The sequence below is a fragment of the Mustela nigripes genome, chromosome 6 (genome assembly GCF_022355385.1).
Source record: "Mustela nigripes isolate SB6536 chromosome 6, MUSNIG.SB6536, whole genome shotgun sequence".
Classification (NCBI taxonomy): Eukaryota; Metazoa; Chordata; class Mammalia; order Carnivora; family Mustelidae; genus Mustela; species Mustela nigripes.
Genome location: NC_081562.1, coordinates 125,579,779 through 125,595,825, shown reverse-complemented (window position 1 = coordinate 125,595,825; position 16,047 = coordinate 125,579,779). Strand labels below are relative to the sequence as shown.

Sequence of the window (16,047 nt, the reverse complement as noted above, 5' to 3'; positions counted from 1 at the left end):
TTTCTAATTTTTAACACGTCTTCTAGGTCCAACACACCTATGTTAGAGTAGGACTCTACTTCCTCAGACTCTAGGAAGAAGACACACGGCAGAGCTGTATGTCCGCCGCTGTCCCCAGGGGGACCCTCATGGAAATGCACACAAATGTATTTGCACACACGTTTGAGGATGCCAGATAGAATTTTTATTAAGTACAATACATTCTCAGACTATCCCTGGCAGGACCACAAGTCCAGTCTGGGTTTAGTGCTGATGTACACTGTGGCATCCAGACAGATGTCCTGGCTCTGAACCAGAATTCACTGTCTTTGCATAAGTACGAGGAAAAGGATGTCAGCCTGATTTTCTTAAAGTCAGCTTTTTAAGTCATATCTGGAGCTTTTTTGATTTTTGGATATAGAGCCATCTTATCTGAAGGAAGCCTCTGTCTGCATGTCAGGATTGAAAGTTTATCATGACCAACTCAAGTCCTAGCATTTTTTCACCAGGAACGTTTATTTCAGAAATCGAAGGTTCTAGCATCCCATAGATAAAGTCAACCAAATCGGCCACCGTGTAGCCTAATAGGGACACCAGCTGGATACCTCAGTCCCTGTATATTCTTATACAGCTCGCTCAGTGTGGGGGAGAGAGGATCCCAAGTCAGAGGGCTGTTCAGACATGATCCTTCAAGAGATATAGCCCTGGGGCGCATCACTCCAGCCACGCTGGAGGAGGCCGATCTCCTTCCCCTGTGTCACAGCTATCCCAAGGCAAACTTCCATCGGCCACGTAACACTGTTACCCGCGGCGGGGTGAGGGAGAATCTGTGCACCCGCAGAGGTTATGAGACTTAACGATAAAATCTGTTAATCTGGATGGAACCCATGATGCTGTATCGGAAATCGTTTGCTTTTTCAGTCTGTAGGATTGCCCTGTGTGGCCTTATTAAAACCAGTTCATGAAGGACCCTCGCAGTCCCCGAGTCACAAGGCATGCCTGGACTAAGGGGACTGTTGCTGGCTAAAACACTGCCTGGGAACCGGGAAGTTCTGGAAGATCCCTCTAGAGACAGTCATTGTCTCGAAGAATTTTACTAATTGGCGAAAAAGTTGCACGCAGTTCCTTGCCCTGCAGTTAGAAAGCCATATCCTTCCAGACTCGTGATTCTCAGGCGAGTCCCTCAGGTTAAGCAGGTCTGTCACAAGAGCCCTGTAGGGACTCTACGGCTTATTTCAGATCATTATACTCAGTAGATTGACCTGTTTCGCAATAATGACGACCATTGGACTTGTCCCCAAATTTGTATCCTTATTAACCTCTCCGCAGCCTATTCATCTACCCTTCTATAAATCAAATATTTCCTTAAAATTTTCTGTTGTCATGAAACACTAACCTAGTACTTCACCTGTATGCAATTTTCCTGTAACTGTGTCTCTGATGGTTTTGGCTCATTGCCCACGTGTGTTGTGAGCTTGCTACATAGTTGTCGGAACAATCCAGATCTCAGGGCCTAGAAGCAGATACAAAGAGGCTTTATTATTAACCTTTTTACACAGAGTCTTGACCATTGAGATCATATCTAAGATGTTGTGAGATGACATGACCTTTGTGACCAAGCTACCCTGGGTGAGGTCAGCGCACCTGCTTTAATACGCTCATTCTTTTCTCTAGCCCAGTGACCAGAATGACAGGTCACATGAAACCTGCCCTTGGCACGTTTATCTCCATGGCTTTCATTAGATGATGGCTGCTACTCCATCTGTTCTAAAATATGTATGTCCCTGGGTGCGATTTGAAACACTTAACCATGGGGATGGCGTGAGCTCAGACAGATCGGAACAGAGGCCAGTCCGACTTGTCAGCAGCCCGATGTCATACATGCGCATTCCTTGTCCAGCCCCTGGGTAAATCCTCACTCGAGTCTTAGCATGGCATGCTAACTCCAGGTTTGGGGTCAAGACCTCATTTAGTCTCCCTGAGACCTTTTATTGGATGTGTTAGTTGTTTAATAATCCAAGTTTAAAATCCCACGTTCGACATGGCGTTGTTCAACCACACCAGCCGAATTGTTGCACACACTTGGGGGCCTTACCAGGAGGGAGCAAGTTAAACTGGAGGTGTGGGGTAGCTAAGACACCTTGTATCCTATATGATGTTTCCATGTGATTAATACTGACTTTGTTGTTTGTATGTTACTCCTTGAATGTGTATGGACGCTCTTTCCATTTGTAACAAGGTGTTGGGATTGTATGGGGCTGACAGGCAGGACCTCGTGATTGTGCTTTGTTATGTTGTCATTGCTTTTAACCAAACAATCTCCTTGGGACTGTGACCCATCCATAACCACCTCTTCCTCTCAAGCTTCAGCAGCAAGAAGAGAGGGCAGTTTGCCTGGGAAACGAGGAGGCACAGCTAGTGTTAGTGTCACAGCAGGGCCTGAGGGAACAGATACACACGGGCTGGAAAAGGCCACGCTTCCTGGTCAAGCACTGTCCCCACCTGGCCCTCCCCCGCTGGCTTCTCACGCCCTGAATCTTGGTGAGAGCCTCAGAAGTGGACCTTCGCTCCATGTTGGAGGATTTAGAGACTAGAAGCTGAATTACGATGTCACGGCCATCATGGTAGTCTCACATGTCTGCTTTGGAAATGTTTAGACGTTTTGGCGACATTACCGTTCTGAATTTGGATTTGATCACCTTGGGTCTTGTTAGTTTGAAGGTTGTTGTGACACGTTACTTGGCGAGTCCAAGTTAAAAAAAAAAAAAAATGCAAGTACCTTTTCCATCTGTCCTTTGACCAGGAGGAAAAATAATGGGTTTTTTTCATCTCCAAGTACCACACCCAACAAATGCAGAGTCCTTATAGGACAATTCCCGTGAGAGAAACAGAGAGTGTAGTAAAAGATCTAGCTGAAAGGGACATGAAAAAAATCTGGTCTAGTTCCTCAGTTTATAAGCAAGAAAATAAGGCCCAGAAAAGTGAAGGTAACACAGCGAGGTGGCCGGTCTGGATTAGGATCAGAATCAGGATCAGAATCTTCTGCCTGCTGAGATCGGTGCTTTCCACAGCACCACACCCCTCTTCCCGTTTTAGATTCTGCTAGGCCCACCATCAGATGCTGGAAAGAGAACGTGTTGACACAGAATCGGTCCCTTTATCCTCTTAGCTGCTCCCTCACAAAATTCGAAATACTTAAAATACTTGGCTAATTGAGATTTTCGTCTTGTGCAAACACAGGGCATTTTTGGAGGTTGGAGAACAGAGCAACCCAAGGTAAACAGAGTTGTGTAGGTTTCGGACTGGTGTGTAACCAATGTGCTTGGCCCGCATGGTTTGGAAGTGTAATGAAAGGAACAATTTAGTGGTAGTCCACTTTGGGAGGGGATGTGGTTTTGTGGAGTAACATGTCCTACACTATTCTACCAGAATTTGGAATTTTTCCATGAAGACATACGGAAATCTGATGTTGAATATGAAAATGGCCCCCAAATGGAATCCCAGAAGGTGAGTGTAGCACATCCGTGTTCTGAATGATACCGTGCAGATTAATTACCTTCTTTTGTGGATCCGTTTCTGATTAATGTGTGTGGTTTCCCTCCTCCGCTGTCCCTCTCAGGTTACCACAAGGCCTTTAGGAGCTCTTGGTCACCCTAAGTGGGAAATGGCAGTGGGGGATGGTATTTTTGATGCATCCAGAACCTCAGAGTACAAAACAGACATCCTAAAGAAGGAAAACTCCATGCCCAACAAGAGTTTATTTGGAGATAGTAGAAACTATTCCCAGAAAAATGCATCTAAAGTCAACTCCAGCCATCCTCACACTCGTCCATCGGAAGTTGTAATAAACAGAGGACCTAAGGGCTCAGGACCTCAGTACCCCGTCTCTGACACGGAGCATCAGAAGATGAGTTATGGAAAGACAAAGGAGATGGGTCTAGAAGGACCAGAAAATACCGATAGGTGTGACCTTCCCTCTCCCACTAGGTCAACTGAATTGAGCCCGCGTAATGTCAAAAGTCATGATCAAGAGGTTCCCATGACAGAGTTCAGCCAGGTCGTCCTGAGACCCAGGGGCGCGCGGCATGCGAATGTGAACCCCGGCGAGGATGGGGAGTCAACCCCAAGTTCTCCCACTGAGGAAAACGTGACCCCCGACAACATTGCCTTCATGATTACCAAAACCGCGGTCCAGGTTCTCTCCAGTGGGGAGGTCCGAGACATAGTGAGCCAAAAGGGGGAAGATGTACAGACGGTTAATATTGATGCCAAAAAAGAGACCGCCTCCCAACGAGGAGGAAGTGAAAACGAAGAGCCGGTCGTGTGCCTGGACAAGAAACCAGTTATCATCATTTTCGACGAACCCATGGACATCCGGTCCGCGTATAAGAGACTTTCGACCATATTCGAGGAGTGCGATGAGGAGTTAGAGAGAATGATGACGGAGGAGAAGATAGAGGAGGAAGAAGAGGAGGAAAATGGAGACCCAGCGGTCCAGAACAATACGTCTGGAAAGTTCCCCAAGGAGGTGGCCTCCGGCAGCCCCAGACCGGCACGGCAGGCCGACCGGGAGCGACAGCCACACAGCCCGTCGGCCGAGGCCGACACATCAGGACAGGAAATGAATAAAAGGGAGCGGGGCAAGTTGGGCCAAGCTGAGTCTCCAAGTTCAGATAGCAAGGGCGACGGGACAGATGACCAGTTTGAAAACCCCAAGAAGAAGTTCAAGTTCAAATTCCCTAAAAAGCAACTGGCGGCTCTCACTCAGGCGATTCGCACGGGAACCAAAACGGGGAAGAAGACCCTGCAAGTGGTGGTCTACGAGGAGGAGGAGGAGGACGGCACCTTGAAGCAGCACAAGGAAGCCAAGCGATTTGAAATTACTCGGTCCCAACCTGAAGACACGCCCAGAAGCACGCCTAGGAGACAAGAGCCGCCCGGTCCAGAGAGCACAGCTCTGATTTCCAGGACTGATGAAATTAGAAAAAATACCTACAGGACGCTGGACAGCCTGGAGCAGACCATCAAACAGCTTGAAACCACCATCAGTGAAATGAGTCCAAAAGCCCTAGTTGATACTTCGTGCTCTTCCAACAGAGATTCTGTGGCAAGCTCGCCCCACAGAGCCCCAGAGGCCTCTCCCCGCTCCCTGCTAGTTCTGGAGGAAGCTCCCACTGCCCCAGAGCCCCCCGCGTCCGTCCCTTCAGCTTCACGTAAGGTATCTTGGTCTGATGGAGAGTGGAAAGACCCAGCTGCTTTCTTACATCTGCCATAATCACCATTAGCAACAGGTGTCTTGTGATTGACTTGCTTCCTTTCAGGTGGCTCATTGTGGGTTTTTTTGTTTTTTGGGGTTTTTTTTTTGTCTGTTGGCCACGATCCCTTTCACTCACACTTTCTCCCTCACCTTCAGAACAACAACGACTCGGTGTCTAACAGCTAATCGATTCTCTTTTTTTACCTCTGTTGCTGATTGGTGTTGGGTAAACGCAGGACGCTGGGTCGGTCATTTGCTGTTGAAATGATTGCTCTGATACTCACATTAAAATCCGTTTGATCAGTAGTGGAGCAGTTTCTTCTGTTTGATTCTTCAAATTAACCCCAGTGGTGTCTCCTGATGTCCGTCTCCTCGATCTGTCCTGCATGTAGGGCTGTGGCTTCTCACGTTGACCTTCTCTGCACCCGGCGGGAGAGCCTCGCAATAACCCACTCACGCGCTTCTCCTTCTCTTCCCCTCCCGCCGCTCCTCCCCCCCAGGGCTCCGCTGGGACCCCGCAGATGAGCAGGATGCCAGTCCCCATGAGCTCCAAGGGCAGACCCGGAAGCCTGGACAAGCCTGGCAAGCCGTCCAAACTGCAGGATCCCCGCCAGTATCGTCAGGTAGTTTTACCTTAACAAAACCCAATTTTGGATGGACGCTATTGCGGTTAAGAAGCAAGTCGCTGACTTAGCTTATACCAAATACTGTGTTTTCTTTGTAAGATATGGTTTACATAGACATCCTGGATCTGGGGCATGAAGAAAGTCTTTAAAAAAATTTTTAAAACACCTTTGTTAAACTCTCCACCAGGCTTTTGCATGCTTGCAGTAAAACACCTTTTACTTTGTGACTCCAAAGTTTAACCGTTAACACAAGGTGCCAGGCCCCTTGGCTTTTCTCTGGTGAAGGTAGTGGTTCATCAGACCATGTTGGGAAAGCGAGACAGAACTGTCCTTGAGCTGCCCCGAAAGTCACCAGTACTAACGTAGATGCTGACCGCATTGCACTGGAGGCACATTAACTGTCCGTCACGATGGCCCCGCCCCGCCCCCACCCCAGTAACCTCCCCCGCAGACGCATGGCCAGCCTGGCACCGGGACGGGCGTGGGATGCTGGATGTGCCTGTTCTCACCGACACCTGTTCTTCCCTTTTCTCCTCTTCCGCACGTCCTGCGCTCCGTCCTCTGGGGGTTTCTGCCAGGTTCAGTACAGCACGACAGGACTTAGAGCTCAGGCCTTGAACTGGTTTGGTGTGGTTTGGTGTCTGGTATTTAATGTGTGCTCGGAAGGGCTGTGTTGCCAGACCCTGTGCATCGATCGTGTTACCAGCTTTCTGACAAACTGTCTCCTGCCATCTTTATTCGCAGGCTAATGGAAGTGTTAAGAAAGCTGGTGGGGACTGTAAGCCTCCTTGTCCCTCCTTACCTGCTTCTAGGATTCCAGCCCTTTCTCCCAGCTCTGGGAAAAGCAGTTCTGTGCCCTCTTCTAGTGGCGACAGCTCTAACTTGCCTGTCCCACCTACTGTTAAGCCACCGGTTACTTCTAACCCTCTCAGCCCCCAGACAGGACGCTCTGCTCCCTCTGCCTCCCTCATCCCCTCTGTCTCTAATGGCTCCTTAAAGTTTCAGAGCCCCACTCACGCAGGTAAAGGCCACCATCTCTCATTCTCACTGCAGACTCAAAACGGCCGAGCAGCCGCTCCCCAGTCCTCCTCCTCCCCGCCCTCCCCCGCCTCCCCCACTTTACTGAGTCAAGGTGCCAAGGGCGTCCGAACCATCCACACTCCCGGCCTCACCAGCTACAAGGCACAGAATGGAAGTTCCAGCAAAGCCACCCCATCCACAGCAAAAGAAACCTCTTAAAGGCCAAATCCTATTAGGCACAAGTCGGAGTTGCATTTAAAAAAAAAAAAAAAAAAAAAAAAGAATTTTTTTTTTCAACAGTCTTCAACAACTGTTTTCACAAGAGAATGTACCATATTGCTATACTCTATGGGGCTTCATGCTAAGTATGTGCTAAATACTGGACGACTAGATCTCGGTAAAGCTTGTTCGTTTTTTGTTATTTTTTTTTTACTTTGTTGCTGTTGTAATTACATAGTGTTTACTGTCTATATTCGATATCTGTTACATGAAGTAAGCATGTGTTACAGAGAGTGGCTGGCAGGAGAGAAGTGTGCGTGTGAGATGCGGGGGAGGGGGAAATGTATTCAGCATGTAAAACATGTATGATTCCAGAATTTTAGTATGTTTTGTACAAAAATATTTTTCATTACAGAGACTAGACATGAACAGAGAAATACACAAGTGTGACTATACAAATTGTAAAACAGATACTATAATATTTCCTTTTATTTTAGTGTTATTTAGCTTTATTACAGATTTCTATTTTTGTCAGAACTTCATGGTTCCTTTCAAGATCCTTTTTGCCAAAAACATTTTGATACTATAGCATTGTACATGTGAAAGTAGTGTGCTAGACAGTATGCCGTGAACTTCGACACAAGCTAGCCCCGAGGCGAGTGTCGAAGGCAGTTTATCGAACCTGTTGCACTGCCATGAAAATTACGTATGATAATTTGCAGCCCAAGCGAGCTAGCTTTCTTTGCTTTTCTTTCTTTTCTTTTCCTTTTCTTTTCTTTTTTTTTTTTTTTTTTTATTCAACATATTGGGATTCTCTAGCTGGTTTCTTTGCAGTATCGAACCCCTTCCTTTACTTTCGGAGACCTGGTAACCCACACTATTACATTGTGAATTTTAACATGTACACTTCTGTACGGTTCTGTCAACTGATCAACTTTTGTACATATATAAATAGACATCAGAAATACTGTATGTGACAGCACAGAGTAGTTTTCCCACACCAAAGTTAATTTTTATGCATGCTTTAAAACTTTATCTCGGATTGGGCAGAAATGGGGGCTCCCCGTACATTTTTAAAAAGCAACAAGTTTGCACAGCTAGAGTGTTTTTTTGTAAATAAATGTATTTGTATAACACAGTCATGTAATATACAGAACTATAAGCAGAGACTTTGCAAAACTAAATAAAGGGCTGCATGCTTATTATTTTTTTGTACCGTGTCCCTCAAACTGCTTCCTAATTGGAGAATAAACGTTAATTATCGCCGAGTTAAATGGTTTGGGTTTTGAGGACGTTGTCAGTGACGTGTAATCGGACATGAACTGGTTTTCGGAAAGCCCTGCTTTTCTGAGTCATGATGAGCTCCTGGTACATGCATTTCCAAGAGTGGTGCCTTCGTAACCAGCTGACCCTTGTCTCTGCGGCTCACCCAAGGTTTGCTGACCAGAAAGCAAACCTGGGGACAGAGCTTCCACCCTCACTGACCAGAGGGGCTTGTATTACTTTTTTTCCTTTTTTAATTGCCGGTGGAAGTAAATTAGAAATAAGCCATCTTTGTCACTATGAGCTTGCGGAGTTCTCCGTTTAAAAAAAAATACCATTGGTGTACAGGGACACACGGGAGCTAACATGACACTCTGTGTACATTTGAAAAATGGGAAGAGCAGTTAGGGAAATAACACCGAGATTCGGAATCACAAAGAACAGTCCCAGGAAGCTGCCTATTACTGCCTATAACTGGGTTTGATGTAAAGGCTAAACTGTTATTACTTTAGCACGTGTCCAGAGCTGCGATGGCTTCCTCAGAATCCGCATATTCTGTCTCTTCTCATTATGTGAATTGTTATCGCAGGTCTCCGGCAGGGCTCAGGAAAGTCATCTTAGAGTTTTTAGGCATAGAAGGTGCCAGCACGTCAGCCATGCCCATCACAGCTCAGCAGCTACATTATATGAAAATACATCCCGCAGCCAGCTGGCGCATGCGAGTTTATTTGCTCCTCTGTATGGACCAGCTGAGACTTCTTTGTAAGCAGCTAACCACGGGTGGTAGCCCCTGTCCTCAGTTTACCCTCAGACGTGCCAGAGCACTGGCGAGGATACACAGGGGATGGTCAGTTGCAGCCCATGTCATCACGAAGGCATGTCCCACAGGTGAGGAAAAACTCAGCATGGCTCAGCCATAACCTTGAGACCCAGCAAATGCCCGCCCGCCTCCTTGGGACATTGGAGGGAAACTGAGTCCAGTGGAAGAGCACCTGGGTTCCTTTAACAGCTAAAGTGGGTGATGCTTGATGGGATGAGCTCTTAGGCTTTCAGATTTTGTTCAGCCACTACTAGACTCTCACTCCGTTAGCTTTGAAGCTCATCATTCAACAGAGAGTTGCATCTGAAAAAATATTCTTAGAAATAAACCACAGGGACTTCTCCGGTTAATTCAACAGCCCATGAGCCCAGGCTGTGTGCTTGTTGTGCAGCCTTGGGCGTGCCTCAGTTTCTTAGCCATGAATGGAGAATTAATAACAGAACCTGCCTCACAGGATTGTTGAGAAGATTAAATTTGATGCGTAGAGAATTCTTAACACAGAGCCTGACGGGTGCCAGGGCGGCTCAGTGGGTTAAGTGCTTGAATCATTTTGCCTCAGGTCATCATCTCAGGGTCATGGGATCGAGCCCCTCATCTGGCTCCACACTGGGCGTGGAGCCTGCTTAAGGTCCTCTCTCTCTCTCTCTCTGCCTCTCCCCACCCTCTCTTCCTCTCCAAATAAATAAATTAATTAATTAAAATTAAAATTTAAAAAAATTTTTAAAGCCTGGCACAGTTGCACACTCAGTATTGTCCTTATCACCACTTCACGGGTAACTGGACACTGTATCTGCTTCTAAAAGGCCTCCATCTGGTCATGGAGGGGATGGCACAGCCACGGGCAGGCAGAGAAGTCAGAGGAGCCTCACGGTGGGCCGCAGGGTTCCTGTGGAGAGGTCGTTCGCACGGCGACATTTGGCCCTCCATGGTACGATACAGAACTTTTAACAGTGTTCCAGCATTAAAGAGGCTGCTTTTCTTTCAACACTACTTGTGACTCCGACTCTTTCCAAAGTAAAACAAAAGAGTGACATAGTCTTGGACCAAAGCCAAGATCCTAAAATCATGGCTACAAAAGGGTGGTCCTTTTGCAAGGTTGGGTGTTCGGGATTGGGAGAAGGTACACCCCCCAAATCATGGAGTTGATGTCCATCCCTGAGCTGAGAACCAGGGGCAAGACCCATGAAGAAAAGTAGACATGTCCACTGGGCTCCCAGAGCAGCTTTGGCCATGCCTGTCCCCAAGGCTGCTTCCTGAGTGCCCCACTCTGTAACTGAAACTAACTTCTTTCCCTCTCCCTGGCTCTGAAAATGCAAAAGCATTTGAGAACAACCGAGAAGCGTTTTTGGAGGGAGTGGAGGAATGCAGACTCATTCAGCCAAAAGTCCCAGAAGTCATTTTGCAGAAGCAAGCAGGTGACATTGTTGGGGAAAGACACCCTGGGCCACAGGCAACAGTGCACTCTGATCTTTGCTCCTGAGACTATAATATCCAAAAGAAAGAAACTGGTCATGCAAGCTCTCATGAGGAGGGAACCCCAGATCTGCCAGGGCTCACGGCCATCGAGCTTGAAACAGAAGCTCATGCTGATGACCTGGAGCTCAGAAGGTCAAATTGTGCCCGGCACCCTGCCAGGAAAAGGAGTGGAGCTTACAGTGCATACCAAGACTTACACAAAACGCTTCAGTTATTTAATTCCCTAGCATGGATGAGGGGGTCCTTGATCCCGGTGTCTGTGAACTCGTCAACAACACTGCCATCTGCTTCCTGTCTTGGGCCAGGTGATGCTAAAGTGTTTTGCACATACCGTCTTTTAATCCTCGCAAAAACCTTGGAGGAAAGTTACTGTCATTATCTCTTCCCCATCGTGCTGTAGAAAACAGGAGAGAACGTGCAGGACGTGCATCTGGGGTAAGGCTAAGGTGCGGGCACCCGATCGAAGTTCTGCTTGGGATCGGGGCCCCTCCGGTTGTCTCTGAAAGGACTTGCTGAGCAGTTTTTCATTCCTGTACCAAAAGATAGAGTATCTTTTAAGAATAAATAAGTAAAACTTCATTTAGGCACCCTTACAAATTTTGGCTCCCTCACCTTCAAAACTTCGTAGGTAGAGATGCACTCCGCTTAGGGGGTTCATATTTTCATCCAGCGTCACTTGGAAGGAAGGTGAAGCCGGGTCGTTACCTGGGATCACCGACTTCCTTTTCCCTAAGGCACCAGGGCCAGATCTCAAAGAAATCAAAGAAATCAATACACCTGCCAGAAAGGCCCCGCCGACCACGCCCACCCAAGCCACGCCTCTGCCCCGCCTACACGCAGCTAGGCCACGCCTCTCCCTCGCCTGCAATCCTGCCCGGATCCAAGTTGCTACCTTTCCTTCTCCACTCAGTCCCTGGGGTAAATGGCTCCCAAGCGCCCCTCAAAGGCATTTCTAAGGGTTTTCCCGACACTTCCGAGGCACAGGACTGCTGAGTGAGCAGTTCAGCCCCTCAGAGAGTCTTCTCAGATCCTGTGCTCCCTTTTTAATTACAAATGCTCTGTAGGAAATAACATTGTGGTTGATAGATCCTACCCACTCACATAGTTTCAAAAACTAAGCTCCCTCATTTTACACCTTCTTGGAAAGTTGTTGGCATATTTTAAGAGCGCCCAAAAGTTCATTTGGAAGGCAGGATTGGCCTGTAGGCTCACATCATTGTAAATAAGTTTTTCACTCATGAATGTTTGGCTCTGCTGCAGGGGACAGTTCCTGGCCAACCATGGGAGGCCGCCTGGCATCCCTGAGCCACACCCACACCATGGCCGTTTTGCCTCCACACTGGGACAACATCAGAGCTCTCCACAAATACCCACACTTGCCCCTACAGGGCAGAACTGCCTCGGCTGAGAACCACCTGGCATAGAATAAGGAACACACGCCTCCTTGTTGCGAAAGTTCTAGCAAACCCCAAGGGTGTTAGTATCCAGCCCGGAAGATCCAGCCCAGTGAGCCCTTCTCCACAGGATGGCGACACTTAGGGGACACACGCAGAGCTCAGGTCCGCTTGAATGGCTTGCCTTTTCTGGAACTTGTTCGCTACACCTCTAGCCATAGTCTCGTGCTCTCTGCATTCAGGCCTGGAAGGGCAAGCGATTGACCACAGAAGAAACCCAACCTCCAAGCATTTGTGAGGAGGAAAGGGGCAGGAAATCTTGAGAACATGGGCGGGAATGGATGTCTCTCTTCTAAACGTTGAAGCTCTGGGATTTAGAACCAGAGCTCTACCTTGCCACAGACACTATCTCCTCTCCCACCTAACGTGAAAGGGGGGAAACAGGTTGATGGCCAGGGGGAAACACCCTCACGGCAGAAGAACCCAAGAAATCCCGGTCTTGCATTTGGGATAAACTTGCCTCATATTCCAGGTTCACCAACTTGGCTGCCCCCCATGATCACATGAGAAGCTTTAAAAAATGCTGAGACCTGGGTCCCACCCACAGAGCGTCTGAATCAGGGGGGACAGAGGCTCTGTCCATGCAGGGGATTAGCAAACCTTTCCACGTGATTCTAATGGGAAGCTGGCGCTGAGAAACTGGGTCTCACACTAGAAAGCAGCGGCCCCAGCAGTAATGAGAAGATGCTGTCTCTTAAAAATCAAAGGTGGCTATTAACCCCAAGACAGCAGATTGAAACTTGAAAAGTATTTTAATTTTTTTTTTTTTCAAACTTTCCAGCTGTTTAAATTGGAATTGACGGACACCATCTTTCCCTCCCAGCCAACGGTGTGCGGGGATCTAAAGCTTTGCTTGTGTTTTGACCCTTCCAGGGCTGCCGGGTCTCCCCAAACCGGCTACACTTGGGGTGTGTGTTTGCAGGTAGCCAACAATTAGAATGTTCAAATGCCTTTGGAGTGGGAGTCATTTAAGGATCTGAATGACCGTTGTAGCCCCTCCCTTAGCCCTGGAGATGCCTGGAGTCCCCACAAATGTCCCTAATAGTTGGTTAAATGAGACATTTCAAGTACAGAGGTTCCACCTGATGGTGATATGTTTCAAATGGTGCATCTAGGTCCCTGTTTGAAATACTATGAATTTGTAAAGCAAAAACCATGCTGATCGACTCTTTTTGGGGAGGGGACCCGTGGGAGGGTGGCCCACATAGGTATGGAAACTCTCTGAGTGATATGGGGTCTGAGGACAGGGCGGAGGGTTCAGAAGTCCATGGCTAGTGGAGGAGGACCAGGCAGGAGAAGCCAATCTCCAAGTTCACCCCGGTCCAGTGAAAAGGTCAGAGGGGGGCATATAGGCTCCCAGATTCAGGGTAGAAATATAGGCAGAGCCAGGCCCACACTAAAGAGGGCTTCTCCCCATGGGGTGCCTGGGTGGCTCAGTGAGTTAAAGCCTCTGCCTTCAGCTCAGGTCATGATCCCAGGTCCTGGGATCAAGCCCCGCATCGGACTCTCTGCTCAGCTGGAAGCCTGCTTCCTCCTCTCTGTCTGTCAAATAAATAAATAAAATCTTAAAAAAAAAAAAAAAAGAAAAAGAAAAAAAAGAGGGCTTCTCCCTTCCAAGAGTTTCTGGTATGTCCCTGAAGGGTGGCCCAGCGCCTTAGCCCAGTTCCGAGCCCCCAGTTTCTCTCTTTCGGAGAAGACATTCTACAGGGCCCCGTCTTGGTTGTCACCCCCCATTGTCACCCCCCCACCACCCCTCCGAGGCTTCAGGGGCACCAATGCTTCTATACTGTGACACCCAGGACACATTTTCCAGTCCCATCTTGGGCTTTATCTAGGGGATTTACATACAAATATTCCACAGTAAACAAATGAGATTAAGTACCTTTTTTTAAAAATATTTTATTTATTTATTTGACAGACAGAGATCACAAGCAGGCAGAGAAGCAGGGAGAGAGAGGAAGGGAAGCAGGCTCCCTGCTGAGCAGAGAGCCCGATGCGGGGCTGGATCCCAGGACTCCAAGACCATGACTCGAGCCGAAAGCAGAGGCTTAACCCACTGAGCCTCCCAGGCACCCCTGTACCTTCCCAATTGATAAAGGGAAGTAGGGACCCATCCTGTACCCTGGCCACTGAGTTTACCTCTGCAGGCCAGAAGAAGCACAGACGATCGAAAACACTCTTTCTGTCTGGCGGAGGCCCAAAAAGCTTCTCTGGAACGGGCGGGCTTCATCAGATTCTGGGTGCTTGAACACTAAAAGTGGTTTTAGTGCCACCCCTCAGGCAGATTCGACCTAAGATTAGAGACAGAGAGATAAGATTCCTTAGATCTGCAAGGAAGGCCAAGCTCACCTTTGACCTGTTCCGCCCCCTTTCTGGGCATCTTTCCCCGGCTGATTCAGAGTTCATTGGACTGTGCTCCCCAGGGCCAGAGTCTCGGGCCTCCCGGGCAGGGTCCCCACTCTTTTTCTTTTTTTAAAATATTTTATTTATTTATTTGACAGACAGAGATCACAAGTAGGCAGAGAGGCAGGCAGAGAGAGAGAGAGAGAGAGAGAGAGAGGGAAGCAGGCTTCCTGCGGAGCAGGGAGCCCGATGCGGGGCTCGATCCCAGGACCCTGAGATCATGACCCGAGCCGAAGGCAGCAGCCCAAACCACTGAGCCACCCAGGCGCCCCTCCCCACTCTTTCCAAAGCAGAGGAGAAGTGTCGTTTTGTCCCAACATCTGGAGAAAACCAAGACAAGAGGATGGAATGAATATATATATATATATATATATATATATATATATATATATAACATTTTCAAGAGGGTATATTTTACCCACAAGCAAGAGTTCACTAGCCTGGAAATGGAGTCAGGGAAGAAGACGTCCAGGAATAAATAGACCGTTGCAGGGTGATTGCAATCAGACGTTCTTCATTTGTGCAGAGGACTAGAATCTCACAGTGGAAGGGCTTTACCAGGTCTGATGTGCCTTCCACATCCTGGAGAAAGAATGTTCTTTCAGAAACTGACTCTAGAGGAAGAGGCCATGCCCTCCTCTGCTCCTTAAAGGAGACGCTCCAAAGTGAAGCAAGGCCTTCCTGCCCTCGGGGATCTGACGGCTGCCTGCCCTCCTCGTGGGCTTACCCCACCTGCCCCGTCACTCCCTCTCTTCCCGCTGCCCTGCCCTCTGCTCTACTGCTCTGACAAGCCTGGCCACAAGTTGCTCCTCTGCCTGGAATAGCCTCTCCGGGAAGCCTGAATCAGGGCCCCTGCTAGGAGCACCCTCCCCTTCCTTGGATTTAGGGGAGTCGGAAGTATATGATGGTGTGAGTGGTCAGTGCAACCAGTAAGCACAGGAATTAATGTCTGTGCATACACACAGACGGGTCCAGCGCGGGACCATGCTTCTTTGTGGAGAGACAGGCTGGTGCAGAGGGAGTGGGAGGCTCATGCTGTTCCCACCGTTCAGGTCACCCAGAGCAAGGATTTAGTCGGTCCTGAGTCTGCAGGGTCTTGGGGGAAAAAAAAAAAAAAAAAAAAAAAAAAAAACAACTGTTCACTGCTGCCACCTGGTGGTCATGTCTGGAACTTCCTCTAAGGGACTCCAGGAGCGTTCTGCTTTGCACCCAAATCTGTTTTGGGCCGTTTTAGAAATGCACAACCCACCAGCCGTGGCCCTAGAGGGAAGCGGGAGGTAGGTGGCATTTGTCCTCACCGCAAAGTCTCTCTGAACAACTCACGACCTCTCATTACTTCTCTTTTGGGGGAATATGAAGGAACAAGAAAATTCCCGCTCCCTTCCTAGCAGTGTAGGGGGAGAGGAGGAGGGCAGCCGGGGGAAGAGCCCAGCATGCAGGGGCGGGCTCCCATGCCTCGGAGGGCAGGACTCGTGGACTGAAAGTGGGTGCCCCCCCCCCCAAGGTTCAGATGTTGAAGCCTAAAACCCC

General features: G+C 48.5%; 1 protein-coding gene across 15 annotated transcripts in view; it reads left to right on the top strand.

Moving 5' to 3' along the window:
• The window catches only part of KIAA1217 (KIAA1217 ortholog), a 463,282-nt gene extending 454,976 nt beyond the window's left edge, over positions 1-8,306 (top strand). For 11 of the 15 annotated variants that reach the window (XM_059404172.1, XM_059404173.1, XM_059404168.1 and 8 more), the window contains 4 exons: positions 3,409-3,486; positions 3,599-5,197; positions 5,737-5,859; positions 6,607-8,306. In XM_059404172.1, the coding sequence (XP_059260155.1) occupies positions 3,409-3,486; positions 3,599-5,197; positions 5,737-5,859; positions 6,607-7,101 (2,295 nt within the window). In that variant the 3' untranslated portion in view covers positions 7,102-8,306. Of the gene's footprint in view, positions 1-3,408; positions 3,487-3,598; positions 5,198-5,736 lie in introns of all 15 variants that reach the window. The other 4 variants (XM_059404176.1, XM_059404178.1, XM_059404177.1 and 1 more) reach the window with 2 other exon arrangements.
• Positions 8,307-16,047: the final 7,741 nt, after the last annotated feature.